This window comes from Cyprinus carpio, chromosome A24 (assembly GCF_018340385.1).
Source record: "Cyprinus carpio isolate SPL01 chromosome A24, ASM1834038v1, whole genome shotgun sequence".
In the NCBI taxonomy this organism is placed as follows: Eukaryota; Metazoa; Chordata; class Actinopteri; order Cypriniformes; family Cyprinidae; genus Cyprinus; species Cyprinus carpio.
This window is the reverse complement of record NC_056595.1, coordinates 7,375,823-7,402,845: the sequence shown is the minus strand read 5'-3', so window position 1 is coordinate 7,402,845 and position 27,023 is coordinate 7,375,823. Positions and strand designations below refer to the sequence as shown.

The following is a 27,023-nucleotide window of genomic DNA, read 5'->3' as shown; positions in this document are numbered from 1 at the left end:
CGAAAGTGGTTCGAAAAAAGTTAATATTGTTGTCAATGGAACTGCCTGATTTATAATCCCAAATATGGTACCAAGTTCCTCACTTTTAGAATTATATGGATGGAAAAAAAAAAATTGATTGCCATTTACTAAAACAGACACTTGTAAAATTATGCCTGAGGTATTTATTAAAATTTTTATGCTTTTTTTTATTATTTATAAAAGTTGTAATTTATTGAACCATGTTTGAGACTGTCACAACATACGACAATTCTGAGATTTGGCTCAAAAATGTAAATAAATAAATAAATAAAATAACACAGCAGCTTTTATAACAAAAGGTCCATGTAGGACAAAGGAATGTTTAACCATTTACTGCATTTTAAATAATGTCAATACTAATTATATTCATTTTTATCTTGTGCGACAGTGAAAATGGCATGTCATGTCAACAGCTCATAGATACAACAACTTTGAAAACATTATGTAAGTACTGAAATTTATAATACTCTTGAAAGGCCCTAATTATTGATTAGTAACAACACAAAGAACAGACTTTCAGCTTGCTTCAGATGATGTGTGTGTGTAGGTGTGGCTGGATGTGTGTGTGTGTGTGTGTGTGTGTGTGTGTGTGTGTGTGTGTGTTGGGTGTGTACACAAGTGTGAATTGGTCAGTCATATGTAGGTTTCTCACCTCTGGTTCTTCAGTAGTTACCGACTCTAAATATATCCAGGTTCATTACAGAGTCTGTGCTACATTTTTCTAAGGTCTGCACTCTCACCTCTCAGTATTACACTGGCACACAAACTTGCATCGTTCAGTCTATATCAGATAACTCTGAGCAGACTGAGTAAAAGTCTATAGCATAATTCAATAATCTGGGACTGTACAGAAGCTCCCTCTAGCTTAATTCTTGACTTCAGATTTGAAAAATCATAAAAGTGAATTTACCATGGTTCCTAAACAAACAGTATTCTGAGTTAGGATGTGTCTCTAATACAACTTCAGGTAGCAAACTTGTTAGGTTCAACACAGGGTCAATAGTATCAAAAAGGAAATACTTATAAGAGCTCATAAAGGCTAATTCTACTGTACTCCATGCTATCATAGTACATAGCTTGTTATGCATTGTTATTAAACTCTAATTAAATTAAATCACACATATTTCATTTTAACAGTATATGTTTTTAAAAATGGCCTGTGGATTCTTTTTTGAAAGGCTCAAGCATGGATGGACTTATCTATCTAGCTATGAGACCATTATACTGTCGTGTTTTATGCATATTATAAAAGTTTATACGTTTTTTTTTTTTTTTTATGAAATGTAATAAAATGTCACTCTTCCAAAAGTAAATATAGTAATATATATATGTATGTATGTGTGTGTGTGTGTGTGTGTGTGTGTGTGTGTGATATATATATATATATATATATATATATATATATATATATATATATATATATATATATATATATATATATATATATATGTGTGTGTGAAATAATTTTAATAATGGTATTTCACCTTTTCCACGTAACCTCTGGTTTTACCAGTGGGATTTACTACAGAATTAACTCTTGTTCCTAAAGTAGTAGCCTATTGGTTTTAATGGATGAACACGTTAACAAGAACAACCAACAAAAAAAATAAATAAAAAAGTTTAAACCAGTATATACATGAATATTGTTTATAGCAAAAAAAATAAATAAATCAATAAATAAATAAAAATACAAATACAAAAAAAATAAAAATAAATAAAAAATAATAATATGAAAAGAAACCGAAAGGGGAAAAGACCAATACATAAATACAATACATTACCGCACATAAAAAATGTCCTGTGGGATTTGGCAACATCGACAGATCACGTGACCCAGTAGCAGCATCAGCAGGCGTGACGTCACGTAGCAGGTCTGATCTTATGGTCTGCTCATCATTGCAGAGGTGAACAAATCTCTTACTGAGGACATCAAGGACGGTAAGAACATTTATATTTTACAAATTCGTTTTTCTCTTTCTCCACACTTTTAACTCTTACACTGTGTATGCATATTTGACGTTATAAATGAGTGCATGAATCATTTTATCTGTGGTGGTGATGCTTGAATGTGGATGCATCGAGTCTGTCAACCATTAGCGTTGAGAAATATATTTATACATAATTTGCTCTGATTATGACTTCAACATTATGTTATAATTGCGGAAAAAAATAAACAGCTGACAGCATTTTAGAGATACACTGGAAATCTGCGTTAATCACTCGATCATGTAACGTTACTCACTGTTTCATTCATTTTATTCAATCATGAATTAAAGGTTTAGCTAATTTATTTATTTTTTTTTTCTTTTCCAAAATACAACTACCTGCGCTTGATGTCTCTAACTGGTCCACTATAATATTTATTATTAGGATGCCAGAATGCTTCACTGTAGCCTCATTAACCAAAAAATAACATCTTACAAATAAATATGCGTGTGTTAGATGATTCACAAGCGCCGACATTTGTTAGTATATTAAATGATGTGATAAAACTGTGATAAAATTATTATTGGCACGGGGTAGCGTCAGATAGGAAGAGGAGCGCGTAATGACGTCCTTCAGGGCCGAAGGACAGTGCGGCAGAGATGTGAGGGATGTTGAGCCATCAGCCAATCAGCTTTCAGAGATGCGAGAGTTGTTGAGCTTCTTGGCCAATCAGCTCTTAGCGATGCAGGGCTGTTGGGTTCATCAGCCAGTCAGAAGGGATGCTGAGCTTTCAGCCAATCGGCTCTTTGGGATGCAAGTGATGCTGAGCCCAGCGCAGAGACTCTCACATTAGAAGAAATGAAGCCCGTTTCAAGTGGTCAGTGTGGATTTGTGGAGCTGACGTCATTGCTTCCATCATTTTACGTTAGCAAGTAACAGTTTGTGCCAAATGAATGTGTCAAATGTTCAGATCATTCTGTGCACATCTACTTTTAAATCTATTACAGAAGTAAAATTAAATTAAATTAATTTAATTGCAGATGTTTTTAATACTATTTTTCTAGTATTACCCATAAACGTGTTATCAGAAACATATTTGCAGAAACATGATTATATTAATAAAGGATATAATGATAATGATCATATTTAGAAAATTATTTTACTCAAATATAACTGGTTCTTGTAAATGGATCCAAACAAATTAAATATATATATATATATATATATATATATATATAAAATGGATCCAAACAAATAAAAAATAATACTCAAATATAACAGGTTCTTCTAAATGGATCCAAACAAATTAAATATAAAGCTTTTATTTGGAAAAATTATGTTTTTAATAACTTAAGATAATACAAAATGATAAAAAAAAAACTACTTAAGATAATAAAAATATAAAGAGTGACAGAATAAAATATTTTAAGTAACTTAAGATATTTCAAAATAATAAATCTAATACAAATCAAGAGCATGTTATCACACTTAACATTAAAACATTTTAGATTAGTGACAAAGAAGAAAACAAAAAAAGGTTAACCCTTCCATTACAACAAATAAACTACCGAAAGTGAACTTTAAGGAAATGATTAATTGTTGGTTTTATTTTTTGTTTAAAATTCTCCCCAGCTGCATTCCTTATGGGTCATAAACTAGCTTTTTTTATTATTACTATTTTTTACTGTTGTCTGAGGTCCACTTATGAAGTTCACATGATTTTTACACTCAAAAACATCAAAATCAATAAGTAATAAGGCCCGTTCACACCAAGAACGATAACTATAAAGATAAAGATAACGATATTTCAGTAACAAGGACATTTTCAGTTATGAAACTTACATAATATTGTTTTAGTACGATGACCTAATATAGCTCAAGTAAAAGTTGATTTTTCAATTCATGACCCCTTTAAGTCCAAAACTATTGCCACTGGGAAGTTGGTCTTTACAGCATCTGTCAAATAAGAAAAAGAAATTGCATGAGTGAAGCATTTTTGACATCATAAGTTTTTACTTAAATTGCACTATTTGTGGGAGTCATTCTCTTTTGCTTGGATGCACACTGGGCAACAGAGTTTTTAAGAAATGTCAGTATATTTTCCAAAGCAGTATAGATTGAGACTATATCAGTTATATCGATATATCCTGATGCCACATTAAAAGAAATGATTTAACCAGTATATGATATTTCATACCAAAAACCAACATAAAAACCCAGATAAATTCTCTCATCAACTCTCGCACGCACACACACACACACACACACACACACACACACACATGCATATTTGTAATGACCAAGAACTGTGCAGTCTTTTCAAATGCCTCCTTCTGCAGAGGACCAGCCCCACTTCATGTTAATTTTTGTCATGAGGGAATTTTTTAAATATTTTTTTTAGAGATTACTCATGTCTCATTCACCGGTGAGAAAACATCACACTGTAAAGTGCATTATATTACAATAAGCATGTCTGTGCAAACAGGGTGCACAGAGGTATGCAAATACATAAGTTGACAGACAGGTAGGACAACTTATCGAAGCCCTTGGACCGAGGAATAAGATTGAATGAACTTTTTATGGCCCTACGCTTTCCACCGACTATATAAATACTGTACATAGGCTAAAATTAATTTAGACAATTTAACTTAGTGAATGCTATCGGGATGTGAAGAGACTTTCAACCAGCATAACAAAATATGTTTTTGAACCAAATCACCTACCCTGCCTTCAAGCTAACCACAACATGGCCACTGTTACCCGCTAAGATGTATCCATTCCTACACAATAACAAATAATGTAGATGAATAATGAACACTTCAAAACGAATACAGATACTGACAAGACCAAAGTAGGAATGTCCTTTAAAGGTGCTGTATGTAAGATTTTGACTCTACTAGAGCATAAAAATACCATAATATGTTTGCAGATATTTAAGAAACATTCTAAGTTAACATACTTGTTTATCTGAAAAACAATTCTACAGTCAGTTATTCTCCTTTGAAAATTTGCATTCCAGGCCGGAATGTCGGTGTTTGTTTTGGTTTGTGAAACCCGCCCACTGCCAGTTTACCCAATTGTATTTTGGCACCCCGGGTTGCCAGTTGGCGAAAAAAACACAGCGTTTTTCATTTCAGTCATCGTCAAGTGCGCTCGTTCCTGTTTGTGTCGTCAATCTGGCAACCTACCTGTGCGTCAAGTCTGAGGAGGAGGGGCCAGGTGAAAAAACCCTCTCCAATATTTTGAATTTGGATTGCAATACCTAGTTCAACCACTCGGTTTCAATCCTACATACAACACCTTTAATGTTTGCTGTTTGCCCACTGCTCTCCGACAGGTCTTTGGTAAACATATTGATAGGTTACTTGTGTAACCCTGGTTCTTTGATAGCATTAAGTTAGGTGTCTCACTATGGGATACGCCCTTTCCGCATATTCCTCAGAAGCCCAGTTACACTATGCCAGCCCCAATTGGCTGGCAGACATATCGTTGTGTCTGGGAGTGGGTCCCTCCTCTTAATATAAAAGGAGCGCTGCAACGTTATCACTAATATGATGGAATATCATAGATAAATCACAATTTATTTTGGCTAGGGTTACTCATAGCCGGACTATGTTGCGTCTATAGTAAACAGAGACGGTGAAATGATGGCTATTGTTTGCTGGGCAGTAATACCCATAGATGTGTTATCATATATAATTTACACATATGGGGTATTTCCAGATAAAATTAAATTAATCTATCTATCTATCTATCTATCTATCTATCTATCTATCTATCCATCCATCCATCCATCCATCCATCCATCCCTAGACTGACCTGTAGCATCCAGTGGGACTGATTTCTGAGCCAAGGGTGAGTTCCTGTGGCACTGCAGCATCATGGGGGAGTTGTTCCGCAGTGAGGAGATGACTCTGGCCCAGCTCTTTCTTCAGTCTGAAGCGGCCTACTGCTGCGTCAGTGAACTGGGAGAGCTGGGAATGGTCCAGTTCAGAGATGTGAGTAAATAGAGCTTCTTTTCTCTCTTCTTCTGCTATCCCTTATTATATGCTGATAATGAGTTCAAACCTTTTTCTTTCAGCTAAACCCTGATGTGAACGTGTTTCAGAGGAAGTTTGTGAATGAAGTGAGACGTTGTGAGGAGATGGACAGGAAGCTCAGTGAGTGGATCCATACATGCACAAACACATACACCAAGACCAGTGACAGTCCTGGCTCCTCAGAAATGACTCACAGCTGCAGCCAGTTCTCTGATTAGCTACAAATGATGGACAAAGTCATGTGAAATGTAGAAATCTAGAAAGTCATGTGAAATCTAGAAAGAAACTACTCCAAACCATCACTTGCAGAACCTAACTAAGTTAAATACCAAAATAATTTTAAAAAATATTAGAAAAAAAATTACATATAACATCATAATTAAATAAGGCTATACATTGTGATTTATGATTTACATTTACATTACATTTAGTCATTTAGCAGACACTTTTATCCAAAGCGACTTACAAATGAGGAAAATAGAAGCAATCAAAACTAAAAAAGAGCAACAATATGTAAGTGCAAATGACAAGTCGCAGTTAGCCTAACACAGTACATGTAGCAAGGTATTTTTATATGCATATATACACACACACACGCACACACACACACATACATGTACATGAGGGCTAAAGGCACACATCAAGGAAAATGTACTTTTCAAATTTTCAGTCTTCTCTGCGGGAAATAATATAGAACGTTTTTAAATATCATTAGTAAATTGGTGCTGATGTCATGTTCTGCAGGGTTTGTAGAGAAGGAAATTAAGAAAGCAAACATTCCAACAATGGACACTGGTGAGAATCCCGAAGTCCCATTCCCACGAGACATGATTGACCTTGAGGTAATTTTACTCTCTCATGCTGCTTTAATCAGATATGAGCTTAATGGAATAATTCTGTCAAAATAAAAATGCTGACATTTCCTTACACTCATGGGGTTCCAAACCCCCATGCTGTTATTTTTTTGGAAGGCAAAATGTGAAATTTTTAAAGAATCTTCAGTGAACATGTCTGTCAAGTTCCAAAACAGTGGCCTTTTTCCATTAGTTTTATGAGACTTTTCACCAATCTTTATACAATTAAACATAAAAGCACCTTTTATGCTCTTTTAAACTCACAATTTTCTTGCCATTTTCTAAACCTTTGGGTATAATTTGATATCGTTGTTTTTATTTCTTTATATCTTTCATTTATATTTATTGTACTGATCACCAGGCAACCTTTGAGAAGCTGGAGAATGAGCTCAAAGAGATCAACACTAATCAAGAGGCCCTGAAGAAGAACTTTCTAGAGCTGACAGAACTCAAGCATATCCTCAGACGTACTCAGCAGTTCTTTGATGAGGTCTGGCTGTCCTCTCACAATATGATCACAAACTCAAGAGTAAAAAATTAATAAATAAATAAATAAAAACAAGCAAAAACCACCAAGACGTTTCTGATGTTAGTTAACCCTTCGATGTATGATGTCCGCTACAGTGGGAAAATCTTTAAAAGGCACTTTTATCCATTAAGAATGTTATGTTACATGCAAACTACCTTTGACCCTTATCCATAATTTGACCCTCACCCACCGGACTCTCTTTAGATGGAGGATCCAAACCTTTTGGAAGAATCATCATCTCTGCTAGACCCCAGTGAGGCTGGTAGAGGTGCCCCACTGCGACTAGGGTGAGTTTTAGCTGATATTTAATTCTAGTAAACAGTCAGTAATAAAATAAAGATCAAAGAAACAAATGGCTAATTAATATAACATAATAGGTACACACCATTATTTTGGTCACAGCAGCCCACAGTTAAATCACAAAATAACTAAACACCAAACATTCAATTCAAATCACTGAAGCACTGAACTTGATAATTCCAGTTCTCTAGAAAGACTGACAATTTTATTTTAGTATTGAATAATAATATTTAGTGTGTTACTATTTATTTTAGCATAAATTTATTTAGAGAGATATTTATTTACACACACTTTTTAAGAACCACTTCACAATAAATTTTACAATAAATAACTTAAAAAAATTTCTAAACAAAAGATTTTCAAAATTTTCATTTACTAAATGGTTTATGATTGTGTGTTTAGGATTTAAAAAATAAATAGATTACTGTGAAAGACAAAAATTGGATTGGTGCATTCCTACTCATGTTAGAACTCTTGTACATTTCTAGACAAGATGTTATCGAAGTCCTGTTAATCAAAACCTTCTATACACAGAGATCACAATATGTACATTGAAACCTCTGTGTACTCTGCTGATAATACAGGTTTGTTTACCCTGTAGGTTTGTGGCTGGGGTTATAAACAGGGAGAGAATCCCCACGTTTGAAAGGATGCTGTGGAGAGTCTGCCGTGGAAATGTCTTTTTACGTCAGACAGAGATTGAGGACCCTCTTGAGGACCCCACAACCGTCAGTGTTTTTTTTTTTTTTTCTCTGATCAAAGCAATTAATATGTTTGCATTTGACATTTTATATACCAGCGTGATAAAATACTGATCAAGTTATGGGTTTTTGTTCATAACAGGGAGACCAGGTGCACAAATCTGTGTTTATCATCTTCTTCCAAGGAGACCAGCTGAAGAACAGAGTGAAGAAGATCTGTGAAGGGTGCAGCATGGTCTTTTCTGATCTTTTATTATTCACTTCATTTCATCCAGTGCTAATCACAGACTTTAAACTCCATCTCCAGGTTCCGTGCATCTCTGTACCCGTGCCCTGAGACCCCTCAGGAGAGGAAGGAAATGGCAGCAGGTGTCAACACCCGCATTGATGACCTCCAGATGGTATGGTCTAAAGCTGCCTGTCCCAATAAAGTCTTACACTCTGTAGATTTGTATCCAACTGTGTTACTTTTTATCTCGAACTAATATTGCTGATTACATTTAAACTCTCAAAACTCTGTTTGAACATGACCTACATAGGAAAAACTGTTTTATCTGCATGCAAAAAAAAACTTATTTCAAATGTTGATCCTACAGTGTTTGCTGTGTTTTCAAACATATAGGTTCTAAATCAAACAGAGGACCACCGGCAGAGGGTTTTGCAGGCTGCTGCGAAAACCATACGTGTGTGGTTCATCAAAGTGAGGAAGATGAAGGCCATTTATCACACTCTGAACCTCTGTAACATCGATGTTACACAGAAATGTTTGATCGCTGAGGTCTGGTGTCCCGTTTCTGACCTTGATTCCATTCAATTTGCTCTGCGGAGGGGAACGGTGAGTACTATTAATCAAAATTCATTAGAAATGATTTCAGCCACTGAGATGTTATTTTAGCCATACAGTACAATACAAAATGAAAGCAATGAAACAATTCACAATTCATTGTATATACATTTGTCACGATATTAAAAACCCATGCTAAAATTACTGAAATTAGTTTTGTAGACTATTTAAATTATGCCTATTGTATTGTAATTACATGTAACAATAAATGGGTTGGAGTAGATAGTGAAGGAAAAGCATCCAACATACATGTGAACTTTTAAAATTATCCCAGGATCCACCTCATGAAGTTGATTATATTTCAGTTTGTGTTATTTTATACTTCATATGACTTTATTATTGTGTGGATATACATGACTTTACTATATATGTGCAAATATTGCTAGATTGAGTAGAAAGTTACACTTTATTTTGATGGTCACCTTTAGATATTCTGTTGGCTATAAGTAACTTTGCAAATACATGTCAACTAATTAGAGTGTTAGTAGAGTGTTAGCTTCTGGTTAGTAGAGTAAGCTGACATGTACTTGCTAAGTTACTAATAGTCAGTAGAATGTCTGTTAGGAGACCATCAAAGCAATTATTATTATGAAGCAAACATTAAGAAGACAGTCTACTAATAATCCAATGTCTGGTAGTTGACATATAGTTGCAAAGTTACTTATAGTCAACAGGATGTCTAAAGGGGGCAGGTTATACTTCAGTGGTAATACTGTCAATTTAATGAAGTTTTTATTTATGTAGGAACGGAGTGGCTCCACAGTTCCCTCCATCTTGAACCGGATGCAGACCAAACAGACTCCACCTACTTTCAACAAGACCAACAAGTTCACCTCGGGGTTCCAGAACATTGTGGATGCTTACGGCATCGGAACCTACCGAGAGATCAACCCAGGTACCAAAACAAGAAACATTCCTCATGCTTAAAGTACATTTATGCAGGAATTAGATTAGATTAGATTTTTATGAAAAATATGTACATACTTTTACTATTTGGTTTAACAATGCTGAGTCCACTTTTTCTGGGGTAATAAATGTAACTTTGTTTTTAACACTTGTATAATTGGATTGTTTCTATTTGGTTTCTTGCAGCGCCATACACAATCATTACGTTCCCGTTCCTGTTTGCTGTCATGTTTGGGGACATGGGTCATGGCCTGCTGATGACATGCGCCGCACTTTATCTGGTCATAAGAGAGACCCGCCTGCTCGCTCAGAAGAGTGACAATGAGGTCTCAGCAGATCAATAATTATTAAATTAAAGAAATATCATGTTAAATTTGGAGATTAGATCAAATATGGATTTCTAATTCAATTGTTTACTTCTTAAAAAAAAGAAAAAGATTTCAAATTCACATTCTTACATTCTCATTTAAAATTTACAATCTTTGGATGAAAATAGTGATGACACAAATAAGCAGTATACAAAAAACATTTTAAGGCATTTAAATATATGCAGAACCAGCTTCATATTTCAGTAGGAATGCAGAAAAAATGATCTGTTCATCAATCGAATTCAAGAAATCTTTAAAATGCAATTATTTAATATAACAAGATATTATAGTGTAATCATGAAGTCCTATTCAGAGGTGCAACATTTTATGAACATTTATGATGTTATTTGCTGATTGTTTTTAACTTCACATACATCTAACCTTAGTTTTTATTTTCTCTCGCCTTCTGTGTATGTGTAGATGTTTAACATGATATTTGCTGGACGTTATATCATTCTTTTGATGGGGATATTCTCAGTCTACACTGGATTGATCTACAATGACTGCTTCTCCAAGTCCCTCAACATGTTCGGCTCAAGCTGGAGTGTGCGGCCCATGTTTTTCCCTAAGGGAAACTGGACGTCAGTTCACAACATTAAATCAGTGAAACAGTTTGAATATCATCAAACATCATCAGCAATCATACAATCTTACTTTGATTGTCAAATGAATTTATAATGAAAATAACAAAACAGCATGTAAAATACAGTGTCTCATCTCAAATGTACTGATGTATAGCAATGATTATATCCTGACTAACAGTTACTTTTTAATGAATTTGACATTGTACAATTTTTGTATGTATTTGTAGGTTTGAGACTCTGGATGGTAACTCAGTTCTTCAGTTAGACCCTGCTGTTCCTGGCGTGTTCGGTGGCCCTTATCCTCTGGGCATTGACCCCGTATGTATCACACTAAAACACATTCATACAGTATACACACAGACATGCAGAGACAGCTTAATCAAATAAATTCATTCACACCTCAGACACATTTTTACATCATGCATTATTACTGCGGTGCCTGCATTGGATGTTGACAAAATTCAGCATAAGTGTACACAAATAAGGTGCTCGAAAAAGAATCTGATGTCATAATCTTTTGTTGTGCTTTAAATAAGCGCACTTAACAGTATTTTGATGTGTTGACTAAGTTATGAACATAACATTTGTCAAGTACTTAATTATAATTTTAAGTGTATTGTGTTAGCCAGTATTAATTCAAATGTACTAAATTGCAACATCATCATTACAAATATGTAATTATACAAGTTTCAATAGGCATTACATATTGTATGTAGTGTATTTTGGCTTAAATTCTTGTCAGTACATTTGGCAGTACACTTTAACCATATTTCAAAGGCAGACAGAAGTAAGAAATTGCATACATAATTGCATTGAATATGAATTCATATTTTTCATTGTATTGCAATAACATGCAATTACTGTAAGTGTCCAAAAGCATTACATTCAGTTTTCACTTAAGTATGTCTATTACATTATTTCTGTAGTAATGCTAAAATGTACTTCTTTTTAACAAAAGGAATGAAAGGAAAGAGAATAAGAGGCCTTTTACATAGAATCTGGTCTTTGGGGGTAGACAGAATGGAACAGAATATGTCTTCAGATATTTTTTGTAAAAGTTGAGAAAAATAACCTTGTCAAACTTTAAAAAAAATAAATAAATCATGCTGTAATACATATGTGCAAAGACCAAAAATTACTAAAAAGCACAAATGAGACCTTTTTTTGCTCTATACTTTTACACTGTGATTTGTATTACAAACTAAACAACAAGTAACTAAAATAAGGTTCTTCAGTTCAAATTATAACAAATCTATGGAGATTCTGGTATAAGACTGTTCTACTAATATTTCTCTGTTAGATCTGGAATGTTGCCACGAATAAGCTGACGTTCCTGAACTCGTTTAAGATGAAGATGTCTGTAATCCTGGGTGTCATTCACATGCTGTTTGGTGTCACACTGTCCCTCTTCAATCACCTGTAAGTGTGTGTTTAAATGTGTGCATTTGAAGCAGCTAGTGTACGAATTACTTAGTGTAATGGCTGGGGATTGTCCTTTCATGTTTTGCTCTAACTGCATTTCTTTCCATGTGTCTCACAGGTACTTCAAGAAACCTTTGAACATTTTCCTGGGTTTCATTCCTGAGATCGTGTTCATGAGCAGTCTGTTTGGTTATCTGATCATACTCATCTTCTACAAGTGGACGGCTTATGATGCAGTGACATCTAAAGATGCTCCCAGTCTACTGATTGCTTTCATCAATATGTGTCTTTTCAACTACAATGATCCTACCAACAAACCCTTGTACAGAGGACAGGTCATACACACATTTAAAAGGAAAAAAAAATAGATGGATAGAATTCTGGTTAGGATCAGATAGAATTCTGGTTGGATGATTGGATGATCTCTTTCTATGTGTGCATAGGTGGGCATTCAGTCTCTGTTGGTGGTGATAGCTCTGGCGTGTGTTCCGTGCATGCTGGTGGTGAAGACTATGGTCCTGCGACGTCAGTACCTGTGGAAGAAGCACCTGGTATGCTTATTTATTCTAATCAAAACCAGCCAAACTTCATCTTTCTTTTTCATTTTATGTCATTAAATCATAGAGCATGATATTGAAATGGAATGTTGAAAGTGTTTGTTTTGTTTCATTGTCCATGACAAATGCAAACTTCACAAATATTAGTAGATATGAGAAACAAACGGACCTCTGATATTGGGATGCTGGGGTTTGGAGTTACAGACTATGAACATTGTGTTTCCTCAGATGTTTTTAACAGCATGCCATGGGACAAAGCCAAGTACAACACCTTTACTGAATTTCTTCACAGATGTGTATGTCTGTGTGCATTAGGGGTGGAACGGTTCAGCTTGCTCATGGTTCGGTTTGTAGTTCGGTATGTGCTATGTTTAGGGAAAAACTATACTGAAATAAAGATAAAGAAAATAAGAATAATCTATCTAACTACAAGCAAAAGCACAAATAAATACAATAGAGTAAAGATAGAAATAAAATAAACAGTGATTTTCAGGTTTTTATTAGGTAGGTCTAACATTAGTTTTTACTTACAGAAACTGAATAAAGCATATTTGACTGTATAAATTAAGATGAATCTTTATTAAAGTTACAAAAGCTATTCAATCAAGAGCAGTGAGTGATTTCTTTGTTGTTGCTGTTCGATTAATATTAAGAAAGTGCTGTCACTTTAAGAGAATGCACTGATCCAGTGCACTAATACAGTATGTTCAGCCGGCTATTTCTGCTATAGGATACTTACCAAGATGGACATTTTGACATATTTTTTGTGTGAATTTGTCCATTTAAACACAATACTTCAGAGATACATTAACACTTGCACAAGCGAGCCCAATAACATGATATTTAGCCCTTAAAATTTGAATTGGGCTACTTTAACGCTGTTGCTGTGGGTTGTTGCACATGTCCCCGGGTTTAAGCGACCCCAATAACATGATATTTAGCCCTTAAAATGTGATTTTACCCCACCAGAAACCTTTTTTTTTTTTTGGTAAAAAAAACATTGACATAGTGTCCGTGACGTCACCCGTAGATTTCTAAAGAGCGTTTTTGAAACTCAAAGTGGGCGGAGCCGGTCATCGCCATCTTGGCAGCGCATCACTCCTGGATAATCAAAAATGGGAATTGAGGCAGGAGCTGGTTTCTGAAACCAAAAAAAGGGCAAAATTAACTATATAGAGCACAATAATTTTTTTAACCAAGCTGTAAACATGTTTTTTTTTTTTTTGCTGTAAAATTGGACATTTTAACATGGGAATCTATGGGATTGACTCCCTTCTGCAGCCAGCCTCTAGCGGCCAATTGATGAATTACAGTTTAAGTCACTTCTGTATTTGGTTTCACAAGAGAGAGACCAGAAGGTTGCCGCTTGATTTTACTCCACCAGAATGCGATTTTTACCTGGGAAACTTGATTGGGCTAGTTTTGAGTAGCAATTGGGCGGATTTTGTTGTGAAAACCTGCCAGTACTGGTTTGTTCGCTTTAGTTGAGCGCACACACAAATCTTCTCACTGCGCGCGCGAGTTTGCGTCCTCTGGCTCTTAAATGTTTAAATGCTTAGTTTAAACACAGATATCAATGTGTGCTGTTCAGGTCTCACCTGTGCGCGCACTATCAGCACCCGGCTGATGACGGAATAAATACTCATATTACAGCATAGGGCACTCGCATTGAACAAGAGTGAATTGTTTGTCCACGTTTTTTTTATTTTTTTATCGCTGTTGTTGTAATGTATTGGGAAGCCAGAATGCACATTCATCAACAGAAACTTATATTAGCCAGACCCTGTTTTGTTATTTGTTATTTATAGCAAACCATATTATAGATGCGTTGTCAGATTTAAGTTAAACGCGGCCCTAGCGTGTGCCGAACTGTGTGTGGAGAACCGTACGGTTAGATTTTTTTCCGCGAACCATTCCACCCCTAGTGTGCATATATGTCAGTTTGATAGACTAGAACTGTGCACTATTTTTCAATCTGTGTAGGTAGGATCACATGAGATTGTGATGGAGGAGGCAACTCTGATTTGGCCCAATGGGGCACCTACCATGCTGGAAGCTTTTACAGCAGGATGAAGATTGTTTAGTTTAGATTATGTAAAAGATAATAGGTATTAGATAATTTGTGTTCCATTCACAGGACATTTTTAGTGTTGAAAATACTGATGTTCTTAAAATGATAAAATGCTAGAATAGTTAATAAGCCTTAAATTCATCATAATGTTGAACTAGTGTCAATTCTTGTTCAAATCACTAAAAATCTGTAGAATTCAGCAGGATCTTGAAAGTGGCAATTATGCCTCAGAGATTTAAAATATGGGGCCATTAATGCAAATTTCTTTTGTTATGTGTAAAAGGAATAGTTTGCCCAAAAATGAAAATTTGCTGAAAATGTACTCACCCTCAGAACATCCAAGTTGTAGATGAGTTTATTTCTTCATCTGAACTGAACTTTCATTACACCACTTGCTCACCAATGGATCCTCTGCAGTGAATGGGTGTTGTTGAATAGTTAATATAATTTTTTAAAATCATTTTTATATATTATTTTTTTGAAAATCAATTCCAGGGGACACAAATTATCCCTTGAATAACAAAAAAGATAATTTAGGATACTGGTCCAGCTGCTTTGTGATTTACAGGTGAAGCTCCATCGTGTTTTGGTAGGTGCCCCAAGCAGCCATACCAAACACAGCATACACTCAGGCGACCCATGGCATGCTGATAGCCACACAGACCTTGTTTGTATTTAGTCCCAGATGAGGGAGGCAAGACCTGCAGAGAATCTAGAAACTTTAGAGCAGACAGGCACCAGCTCACCCACCGGACTCACCCAACAGGGCACGCAGAAGTTCGGTGGCATCCGGGTCGGAAACGGGCCTACAGAAGACGAGGCAGAGATCATTGAACACGACCAGCTCTCGCAGCACTCAGAGGAAGGAGATGAGGTGGGTGGAGTCTGTGATGTACGGAATTGTATGGAATTATCTGAACTGTAATGTTTTTCTGATATTTATTGGTGCATATTCCTCATTACATATACATAAAAATACAACCTAATCACAACAGCTGAGGGACATTTTGATGGCACACAGAGAAACATTGCTAGAGTGATGTTTTCTTGTGTGATGTTGTAGTTTGGCTGCAGTGAGATCATGTTTAATGGAAAATAAACTATAGTTTACCAGTGTTTTAAGTGTATCTGCTTAGTCAAAAGAAAGTATGATTAAACGACTGCCATCCTACAGTAATTTGAGAAATGTAAACAGAGGAATTACTTCTCAGCAAGACTCTGTGAGCAGTCTGAGTCACCCGCTCCAAACATACCCACCATTGGAACGTGCAAAATATTTTCATCCTGTCTTACCTTTTGACATTGCCCTGAATGCTCTGTTCCATCATGTGCTGAGCAGATAAAAACTATGAATAAAAATAATGAAAATATGCTTGAATGAATCAAAGGCTGCTTTTTTGGTAGTATAATGTTTTAGAGTTTTAGGTTGAATCTCTTGAAACCTGTCATGAATATTTCCCACTAATATATATTCCAGAGAATAAAAAAATAAAAAAATAAATAAAATACATGCAATTACATTTTGCATTAAGAAAACGTTTTTAAGACTATTTGGTGTGACTCAGACATATTTTCTTGAGATTTAGCCTATTAGATGTTTTAGTGGGCAAGATAAAGAGCAATAACTAGACAATTTGAATAAGTAACACATTTATGTCATTTTGTTTATTATTAAATGTTAGTGTCATCATTATTATTGATGTGTGGTCTGTTTAAGACACAATGGAAACAGAAAGTTAGCTACAGTATATGATGATTCAATCATTTTGGCTTGCACTGAAGTTTTGAAGCTTGTTTTGAAACAGTGATTATTTATGGCCATCCAAATCGAATCTTTCTGTAATTTATGACTGAGTTATAACTGAGGTGAAGGTTTGTGGTATTACCCACACATGGCATTAATTGTTCATGTTGAAAGAGGATTGCATAGATCCCTATCTACCAAGATGGAAAAATTTATTAAGAGTGCAAACACAAGGACAGGATTCAGCATGCACATATCAGAATATTGTATAATAGTAGTCTAAGTGCTTGGTGCAGTATAAGTGTTTTGTGCATGTGTGCCAGAGTTAAAGAGAATACTATACACATAATAATACACATAAAAACATTCCTAACAGATTGCAGATTGCTTTCTTTGTCTGATCTGTAACCTCTGACCTGCCTTACTTATTATTCTCATCAGTATGCATCTCTGATTTGTTTATCTAAAACTCTGTTCTCTCCTTTCAAGCATTCAGAGGAAGAACCGGTAAGAGAATTTTGTGTATGGTTCTGTTACTTTTGCATTCACATAATATTTCTTATATGTTAATTATTCATGAAAATAATTGATAACAAATATTTTATTCAAACACAAACCGCAACAGTACAATTATATTATGCTTTATACATAAAATATTTGCAAGCTAAGTTATATTGATTTTGACTCTTATGAAATATGAAATAACAGGTCTTAGTGAAACATACAATAAAATTACTCTAGATTTTCACTTTACAAAAACGGAAAACAAGCAGGATGTTCTGCCATCTGTGAAGTATAGAATACGGTAGTTTGTATATATTATTATTGGGAAGTAATGACCTTCAATGATCCATCAAACTTATTTTTCATAGTACACAATGTTTTATTGTGTATTTGCACATGCTAGGAACCAAGTATATAAATAAATATAGTAAGTGGTACCAACTAATTGTAATTAATGTAAATGGATGAAAAGATCATTCGTGACACACTGCAGTTTCTTAGTTATTTCTGTACATGATTGTTAGAGTTATGTAATATCCTTGATATTGTGTTATTGAGTTATTGTACACTAGTGTAATCTATGCACTTTGAGTCAATGGCGCCTGCAGGTGTAGGCTGAACGCTCAAACTGACCTGAGATTTCAGCAGTTATTATAGGGCTGTGTGTCCCATATTTCTGTCGACTGAACCAGCCATGCCATTAATTATGAATGTATCAGTCTTTTGCAAGCCAAAGTCAATTTCTGCATATAAATATTACGCCAAATAGAAGCAGAAAATCGTGCTATATGCACTAATCATGAGATGTAAATGGATGAAAAGATTTTACATTCGTGGAATACAACACCTCTGAACAGTGTTTTTTACATTCAGTTACCCGTAAAATTGTAGTGAAAAGTACTTTAAAAGAATTGTTAAAGTATTTTTTTAAAGTATGCTAAAACTTGTTTAAAAGCATTGCTGTTATGGATTAAAAAAAAAAAAAAAAAGTCTAATGTACAGACAAAATTGTGTAATCTATGCACTTATCCTAAATGGCGCCTGCAGCAACATAGGCTGAAAATATAAGCAGCTCAAATAGGACCGTTTTACATATATGATTGCAATTTTTTGTTTTATTTTTTAAAGTGTATAGTATACAAATAAAACACAAATAGGGCTGTGTGTCCCATATTTCTGTCGACTGAAGAAATTTACTCGCCATCCCTCAGCCATTTAGAGCCATTACATATGAAAGATTTTTTATCATTTTGAATTATTGCAAAAGTAGCCAAAAGTCAATTTTTTTATCATGCATATAAATTTATTACGCCAAATAGAAACAGAAAATATGTGTTATATTTTGAGTGCTCACAAATAAAACTACTTTACAGTGAGATCGGGTTAGCCTACACTAAGAAAAAATTAATTTGTTGCTTTTTACAAATGGGATCTATGTCCTGCAACAAATTCCACTGACAAAGACTGGATGTTACCTTCAATTTACCTAGGTAAACATTTAAACTATATTGTGATATGCTTGAACTGTTTATATATAGATTTTATTTTAGGTAAGTCATGATGATTTAAGAAGGCTAAATTGATCAAACATATAGGCTATGATCAATTAACTGTAAAACAAATACTATTAACCAATAAAAAACACACAAACTGAACTAAAAAATGCTCCAAACATTTTTCTAAATTAACTTTATTCAAAATAAAACAAAATATATTCACTTTTCCATTACATACAAACTGAACTATTTTAATAGCTGAAACAGCAGTAAAAAGCTTTTTTGGGAGAAGGGGAAAAAGACTGGCTAGGGCCTATATTTGAGGCCCGTGCAGGGCTCTAATCCACTTCATCCAGCGCTGTTTTGTTCTGTTTTCGTCTGTGAGCATGCTCTTGATATATGTATTATACCATTTTGTTGAGTTTAAAACATGTGACACATTTGTTCTGCTCTCACTGATCATTTGGTCCAACCAAACCAACCCCCCCTAAAAAAAAAAAAAAACCTCGGAATAAATCCTGCAGGCGCCCCTGCTTTGAGTCAGTCGATAGCCTTGGCCTTCTGGTTCCTATGATATCCTGGTAACACACCTCTGCTGGAGAACAATGAGAGTGTTACGTCAGGTTTTCCATGATGGCTTTTGAGCCATTCGGCACTCTCAACAAAAGAGTCGTGGAAAAGGGAAACCAGTCACTGCCAAGCCAAACTTTACAATACTTTACACGTAGAACAAGAATCAGTCCTATCTTTTCCCTTATGTAACCCATGTTCTATTGAACATAACCTTTGACCACCTAAGCACTCTGGACATGTTGATGGTTTTAAGTGTTGTCCATTCATTTAGGCTATGTTCAGATTGTTTTTTTTTTCTTTATATGACTGTTTATTTAACTGTTTATTCAATTCAGTCCAAAGATTTTACATAACATAGGTCCTTGGTCATTTGGTTAATATGGAAGACAGCTGCAGAATTGAGCACTAAGGCCTGCAGTGAAGCCTTAGATTCCAGTTATCTATTTTTTTTATTTTTCATACAGTTTTGAATTTGTAAATTTGAATTTCATGTGAATTTGAATTTCATGGCATGTATAAGCGAGTACATAGTATGTATCTGAGAAAAGTCAGTCTACATTTCCATCCATTTTCCATCCATCTATTCTCCAAACCACTTGTCCTATATAGGGTCTGGTTAGCCAGTCTGTTGCAGCACTCTAGATTTGTTGTAAAATAAACTTCAGTGTTTTTCTGCATACACTGCTCATGACTTAGAAGGGGATCTGTGATTGAAAATGAAAATGGAAAAAAAAAAAAAACACTGCTCTTGTTTCTGTGTAATCTCTCTGAATTGTTAAAAGACAGGAAAAAGATAACTGACATCACAATCATTTCAGCTCTGTTGTTCTCCACACTAATGACACCATGCACCTTCCACAATATTAGGATGGAAAGTAAAGATGAATTACATAACTAGTGCTCCTTAATAGAAGAGTATTGTTTTCTATTGCTCATTTATCATTTCTGAATCAGATAACACTTTACTAGCCACATTCACAAAAAAAACTAAATTTAAGAAGCTTCCAGTAGAAGCACAACAGCAAAATAATAAAATAATATATGAACAAAAAAAGTGGGTTTATGATCAGATATCTAATTAAAAAAATAAATAAAAATTGGATACAAGTGTTTTCCAAATACATAAATGTGGCTATGTTCCTAAAACAATACTAGCTTGTTCTCGTAAGTCACATTGGCACATTTAAGCTTCTGCAAGAACCAATGAGGTTTGTTCTTGGTCTATTGTTGAATAACAGAATTTTCATTTTTGTCTGAACTAACCTTTTAAGATAGCTTTGAACTTTTTTGCATCCTACATTCAAAGATCATTACTGACCCTTTTCTGTATGTTTTTTTTTTTTTTTTTGTCTGGTTTAACTTTGGAGATGTGGCAGTTCATCAGGCCATTCACACTATAGAGTACTGTCTGGGCTGCATCTCCAACACTGCCTCATACCTGCGGCTCTGGGCCCTTAGTTTGGCTCATGCTCGTAAGTTTATACACACAGACACACACACACAATATCCATAACACATCCACAGGCTTGTTAAAATTAAACTCACTCTTTCTCTGTCTACCTGCCAGAGTTGTCTGAGGTTCTATGGGGAATGGTGATGCATCTTGGACTGTCCTCGAGGAGTGGTGGTGGATTCTTCGTCCTATCGATCATTTTCTCTGCCTTTGCCACACTGACAGTGTGCATCTTACTCATCATGGAGGGACTGTCTGCATTTCTGCATGCTCTGCGTTTACATTGGTGAGATAAACACACACATCAACACATTTGGCCCTAATTTGCCAGTGCAAACACATACAAATAAAATTAATTTAAATGTAAAATTTTCAATTGTTTTAAAATCTAAACAATTCATCTTTAACATTTTTACAAACATGATGAAGACATCACTCAAAAGTACCATTTGAGCTATATATAGTTCAGTCATGAAACTCTAGATAGCATAGGCTGATAGGTCTTTTCCATGCAATCTAATAGCATCACATCATTTACTACACAGCACAAGCTGATTGGCCTCTGTTCATTCTACAGCCAATAAGATTGTTTGCTCTATATTTAAATAGTCTGCTTCAGTGTTTACTCTATACTGGTCCTGCAGAACGCCATCACAGTTTCTCTGAAACCCACCACCTCCCCCAGCTCCACCTGTCTACATCTGCCAGGGTATTTATGTATGCCTATTCATGCAGCAGCAGCAACATCATATCTTACATGCTCACAGCAGCATCTCTGTGTATCTGTTGGCAGTAGCAAGTCATATTTGCTCTGCAGCAGCATTTGTAGCAGATCTAGTCTGCTAAGACCAAATACATTAAAATTGTCATATCCATTAACACGCAAAAACTATGCAGAGTCTTTGAAAGGATATAAGCGAAAAGCTAATAGAGCTGTACAGCTGAGAGAAATGTTTTTTTTTTTCAATCATTCTATCCTTGACACTCTTTTCTGTTAAGATCTTAATGTGTAGATTATGTCATCCTTCTGAAATGTGCTACAGAGGGAAAGAATGTGAAGAGGAAAGGTAAACATATCACTGCCTCTCAAGAATAACTTGTTCTGATAATGATTTTACAAGGCATTTTGATGTCATTATTCACCTTTATTTAACCAGGTAATTTGAGAACCAGTTCTCATTTACAATGACGACCTGGCCATTCCCGGCTTAACCCATTCAAAATGCCTTCAACGGCTTATGCACACACAGACTTGTTGAAGGGAAAATGAGGTTGATGGTTTTATTTGTTCAGTGTGCAGAAAGATGTAAGAGTCTTTTCTCTCTTGACTTAAATATTTACCACAGCAGCGAGACATTCTCTCACTCTTAAATGTTTTCTTCTCTTATGTGTCCACCCAACAGATGTACATCTAAAATAAGGAGGCAATGTTACCTTTTTTTTAGCTCAATGCAAAATCATGTTTCTATTCCATTTGATGTTTAAAGGTTTCTGGATTAAAGACATGTATTGCTTTTTTCTCATCTTTTTTTCCCACAAGGAACTGGCCCCCTTAACTTCTCAGAGAGCTGTCATGCACACAATCACTCACTAACAGCTGTCTGTTTGATTTCAAAAATCTGTGTCTGGACATTACCTTACTCAAAATCTCAACCTTCAGTTCAAAAATATTTTCTCTCAACGGCAAATCTAAACACTCTTATCTATGACTCAATGATAGTGATGGAATGTGTGTGCTTAAGGCTTTTTTTCCCTCCTGGCAGCTAAACCTGGAGAAATTAAAAAATGTGTCCATTATAGACAAAGTTGGAGAAATAGCTCAAATAACAGTTTACCCACAGAGCTTACAGGCATAAAAGTTTCAGAAACAAAGGCAACAATATATTTAAAATGTCAGACATTTGGCTAATTTACAAGCATAGTTTGAGGTGTTTAACTTCAGTATTTCACAGAAAATTCTGAGAAATTAGGTCTTTTTGTGTTTATTTTAGTCAGTCTATAATCTGTAAATTGTTTTATATAGGATTTAAGTTTATACAAAGCAAATGTAACAGTTCTGTCAATCAGTCAAGTGAGAACTGTTATGGACTGATGCCAGTAATCTTAAAATTGAACAGTAGTGTAGTTGTGTTGTAAGAGGGCATGAGAGTCATTTGGCCCACTAATAGTTGCCACAGTATAACAGACTCTTCACCGACTGACGCATTCCTCATATGGTGATACAGCCAACCCGATTTTCACCTTTTCACTTCAACACACTTTTGCTTTTGAGGAAGTAACCACAACATACTGCAAGTAAACAAAGATGCAAGTCCATTGTTGTCAGCAGGAATCAACAGGTGTTTTTAATATTAAATGTCCCGCTCATCACCGCTCTGACATTGCATTCTTTTGTCCTGTCTTTCCTGTCATTTAGGGTGGAGTTCCAGAACAAATTCTACACAGGACAGGGCTTCAAGTTTGTCCCGTTTTCTTTCGAGAGTATCCTGGAGGGTCGATTTGATGAATGAGCTACTACATCTTTATCAGATATCATCAATTCCCACTCCTGCATGGATCCTGTCTCACCCTGTCCTCTACAGGAGCAGTGCTGTCTGGTGATGTGTTTGTAAGATGTGACCCCTAACCTATGCACATTGGGTGTTTTTGAGATGTGCTGTGTTCTGTAAGCCTTTCTGCCAGATTTATAGCCCCACTTTATGTAAACAGTCCTTCAAAACAGTGGGTTAACTGTAATAGATGTTGCAATGTTAAAAATGTGCAATGACTGTAAATCTAGATTGAACAGTTTAATTAATTGTTTTGAATAATTTCACAAACTGCACTCAAAAACTGGCTTTTCACACTGCTCTTGACCCTGGGTTATCACCATTCTAAACTTTGACCCCAGATAAAGGTATGTTTTACACAAATTTAAAAGTGGGGCCAGCACCAGATTGTGGTAGCAAACTTGTGCAATGTGAAACAATGCTGTATTAGAATATTATGGATAGATGCTTAGCAGCAGATACCCAACCGTGCCTCATATTCACATACTTTGGACAGTCATGGAAACATTGCACATTGGATAAACCATCATTTCAGTGTTTGAGGGAAACAAATATCAACTGGTGACAGAAAACATATGAACTGAAGTACCTGATGGTCTACAATATATAATACAAGGATTAGCCATGCTAGAACCATGCCACATTTTTTAGTCAATGACAATAATACCTTAAATTTGCAAAAAAGACCGTTAACCCAGGATTTAGGAATGTACAGTGTTGAACATCAGATTAAGAACAGCCTTAATCTGATTAATTGCTAACCTTGGCTTATGAGCAGTGTAAAACATGGAGCAAGATAACCCAGAATTCCTTTTACCTACTTTACTATTCCAAGTGTGAAAAGCCCTAAAGAGCTATATCCAGCTAATGCAGGAGTGTCCAATCCTGCTCCTGGAGGGCCAATGTTCTGCAAAATGTAGCTCCACCCAACTTCAACACACTTACATGGAATTTTCTTGTGAGTCTGAAGACTTTGATAAGATGGTTCAGGTGTGTTTAATTAGGTTTGGAGCTAAACAGGGTTGGACCCCACTGAGCAAATAATATATTGTAGAACAGTGGTTCCCAAACATTCATGGAGTACATTTTGAATGTCTCCTTTTCTGACACACCCATTTCAGGACATGGAGTCTCTAGTAATGCAATGATGGCCTGAATTAGGTGTGTTTGATTGATTAAGGACACATTCAAAATTTGCAGTGTTGGGGGTCCAGAAATGTGGCTGAGAACCGCTGTTGCAAAACTGGAATAAAATTTATATTCACTATATAATCTTCCATGACTTACATGAAAAATTTTCGATTTTAAATTCTCTGATTCCCAGATTAATCATGAAAACCTGTATTTACATCTAAAACCATCAGTAAGTCTAGCATTTATGGTTAAATTGCATAATGGCTCAATATATAACATCAGCGTTTCAGCTGTTGTTACTCTGCACCTATTGTGTTTCTCCACAAACCATTCTTTTTGTCTTGTTTTGAATGGACAGATGAAGTAGACGGTTTCAGGGGTCACCCTGTTAAACTTAATTGAAAAATATGAAACCTTGATCCCACATTGATAAAAAGTAGCTAATCAGAAAAAACAGCAACATTTTACAGAATAAAGGTTTTCAACCTGTTACGGAGTAAAAAACAAGGGATATATCTTAAGGCAGTCTCTTGAGGCTGCTAGTAAAAGGTGTTAATGTTTGGTGGACTGTCTTCAGCTGTGTCTTGCTTAAAAGTAAAACATATCAACATGGAAACAAATTAAAAAAAAAATACTTGATCTTTTTTATTTGTTGCTGTTTGTTGCTGTGGTGCAAGTCTTTTATGTGCAGAAGAGAGTGTTTTTGCATGAACAAATATTTCAGTGAGGACTATACAATGAGTCAGATATGTCTGTTGTTGTAAACTCTGTTCGTTCTAATCAGACAATTAAAGATCTGGGGACAATAAACTCATGTCAGTGTTTCTATTAGATCTAACAGTTTGTTATCATCAAATACACATTTGATTGTTAGCCTAAAGGGTCATTTGGTGTTATGTGACTTGAATATTAAATTAGTTTTAAAATCTGATACATAACGTCAAAAGATTTGAACATGGTATTTGTAATTTTACATTACTAAATAACATGGAACAATCTCTTGTTTCTTGACCTTGTGGACATGGAAGGGAAAGAAATGCCTCATAAGACAAAGAATTTAATGAATCCACCAGGCTTTACAGCTCTAGTGGCTCCAGATTTCCTCCATATTTGTGTCCAGCTTCCTGTTCATGCAGAGGGAGGAAGAGAGGCAAGCATGAATGGAAAAATTGAATCTTTGCTGTGAACTATTTACTATTCAATTATTCTCTATTGTGAGACTTTCTATACTGCATTCTGCTAATGTGCTGTTTTATTTATTTTTTATTTTTTTTAGATATAGCAGAGATGGCCATTATTACCACTAAAACAAAACAGATGCCTTATACTAAACAAGTAGGTCCACACTTAATCTGCATGCCAAACTCCACAGAAAACTTTTCATATTGTAATGAGAAGGCTGAAGGCAAATTGGAATTCATTTGCAGATGTTTAATGAGGACAGTTGAACAATGTGAAGCCAGCCAAAGGGTCAAAACCACAGTAATAAGTCCAAATGGCAAGCAGACAAGTGGATAATCCAAAGGCAGAGGTCGTGAGTGCAGGCAAGGTGCTCAAACACAATAAACGATCCAAACAGGCAGCCAAAACAATAGGGTAATCCAAAAAACAGTAATCCAAGAAAGCAGGAAAAGTGGACATACACAAGGCAAACAGACAATAAGTAGAGTAAGCACAGTAAGGCAGTGGAACTGGCAATACTTTCGCAAAGCCTATTTGGTCATGCCATGCTTAAATGGTGTGGCATTACAGAACACCCTCCTGTAGGATCTCCTCCCGGTGCTCAACATGGACATCCCTGTGGTCATAGTGGTGGTCGATCAGATCTGGCTTAATGAAAGTCCTCAGATGAGGGACGGATCCAGGGCCACCCATGATCTCTCCTCAGGCCCATAGCCATCCCAGTCCACCAAGTATTGAAGCTGACCCCTCTACATCCAACGGCGGAGGTGGCTCTTGGTTCTCGGCATTGGGGTCAGCATCTGGGTGGACCGGTTTGAGGAGCAAGACATGGAAGGATAGAGAGATATGATAATTAGCAGGAAACTCAAGCTGGTTTGTGACCTCATTGAATGGGCCAACATATCTGGGACTGAGCTTCCTGCTTGGTAGCTGCAGCTTGAGGTCCCTCACGGAGAGCATGACCCACTGTCTGGATTGGTAGAGAGGGTGTAAGCGACGTTATCTGTTGGCCTGGAACTCCTGTGTAGACGGACATGGGCGCTGTCTCACACCCTCACACTACATCTGATTCAGTCATACACAGCAGGGACAGATGAGGGTTCGCCAGATCACAGGAAGAAGCGGGGTTGGTATCCCAAGACACATTGGAAGGGAATCATGCCAGTGGAAGAATGAGTCAGGGAGTTTTGGGCATACTCAGCCCATGGAAGGAACTCTGCCCAGCAGTGTTGTTTACAACTGCAGTAGATTCTGAGAAACCTGCC

General features: G+C 35.7%; 1 protein-coding gene across 2 annotated transcripts; it reads left to right on the top strand.

The window, feature by feature from the left end:
* Nucleotides 1–1,830: 1,830 nt before the first annotated feature.
* Nucleotides 1,831–25,386, top strand: atp6v0a1b (ATPase H+ transporting V0 subunit a1b). Of its 2 annotated transcripts, none has more exons than XM_042714132.1 (22): nucleotides 1,831–1,959; nucleotides 5,761–5,945; nucleotides 6,029–6,107; nucleotides 6,732–6,829; nucleotides 7,203–7,331; nucleotides 7,575–7,657; nucleotides 8,272–8,398; nucleotides 8,514–8,596; nucleotides 8,679–8,772; nucleotides 8,994–9,206; nucleotides 9,960–10,110; nucleotides 10,308–10,447; nucleotides 10,910–11,070; nucleotides 11,301–11,391; nucleotides 12,374–12,492; nucleotides 12,614–12,830; nucleotides 12,939–13,046; nucleotides 15,890–15,997; nucleotides 17,357–17,374; nucleotides 20,795–20,912; nucleotides 21,008–21,179; nucleotides 23,310–25,386. In XM_042714132.1, exons 2-22 carry the CDS (start codon nucleotides 5,829–5,831, stop codon nucleotides 23,401–23,403), a joined length of 2,520 nt encoding a protein of 839 aa, XP_042570066.1. In that variant the 5' UTR covers nucleotides 1,831–1,959; nucleotides 5,761–5,828; the 3' UTR covers nucleotides 23,404–25,386. The 2 variants fall into 2 exon arrangements, with proteins under 2 accessions (XP_042570066.1, XP_042570065.1); XM_042714131.1 differs by having other exon boundaries at nucleotides 15,803–15,997.
* The last annotated feature ends 1,637 nt before the right edge of the window (nucleotides 25,387–27,023 follow it).

What these genes read in the sequence shown, in the direction of transcription:
- atp6v0a1b (XM_042714131.1), top strand. Translation starts at nt 5,829, where the DNA reads ATGGGGGAGTTGTTCCGCAGTGAGGAGATGACTCTGGCCCAGCTCTTT. An exon ending in GGTGCCCCACTGCGACTAGG is followed by an intron (nt 7,658 to 8,271) that starts GTGAGTTTTAGC and finishes TTTACCCTGTAG; the next exon opens with GTTTGTGGCTGGGGTTATAA. An exon ending in GCATTGATGACCTCCAGATG is followed by an intron (nt 8,773 to 8,993) that starts GTATGGTCTAAA and finishes TCAAACATATAG; the next exon opens with GTTCTAAATCAAACAGAGGA.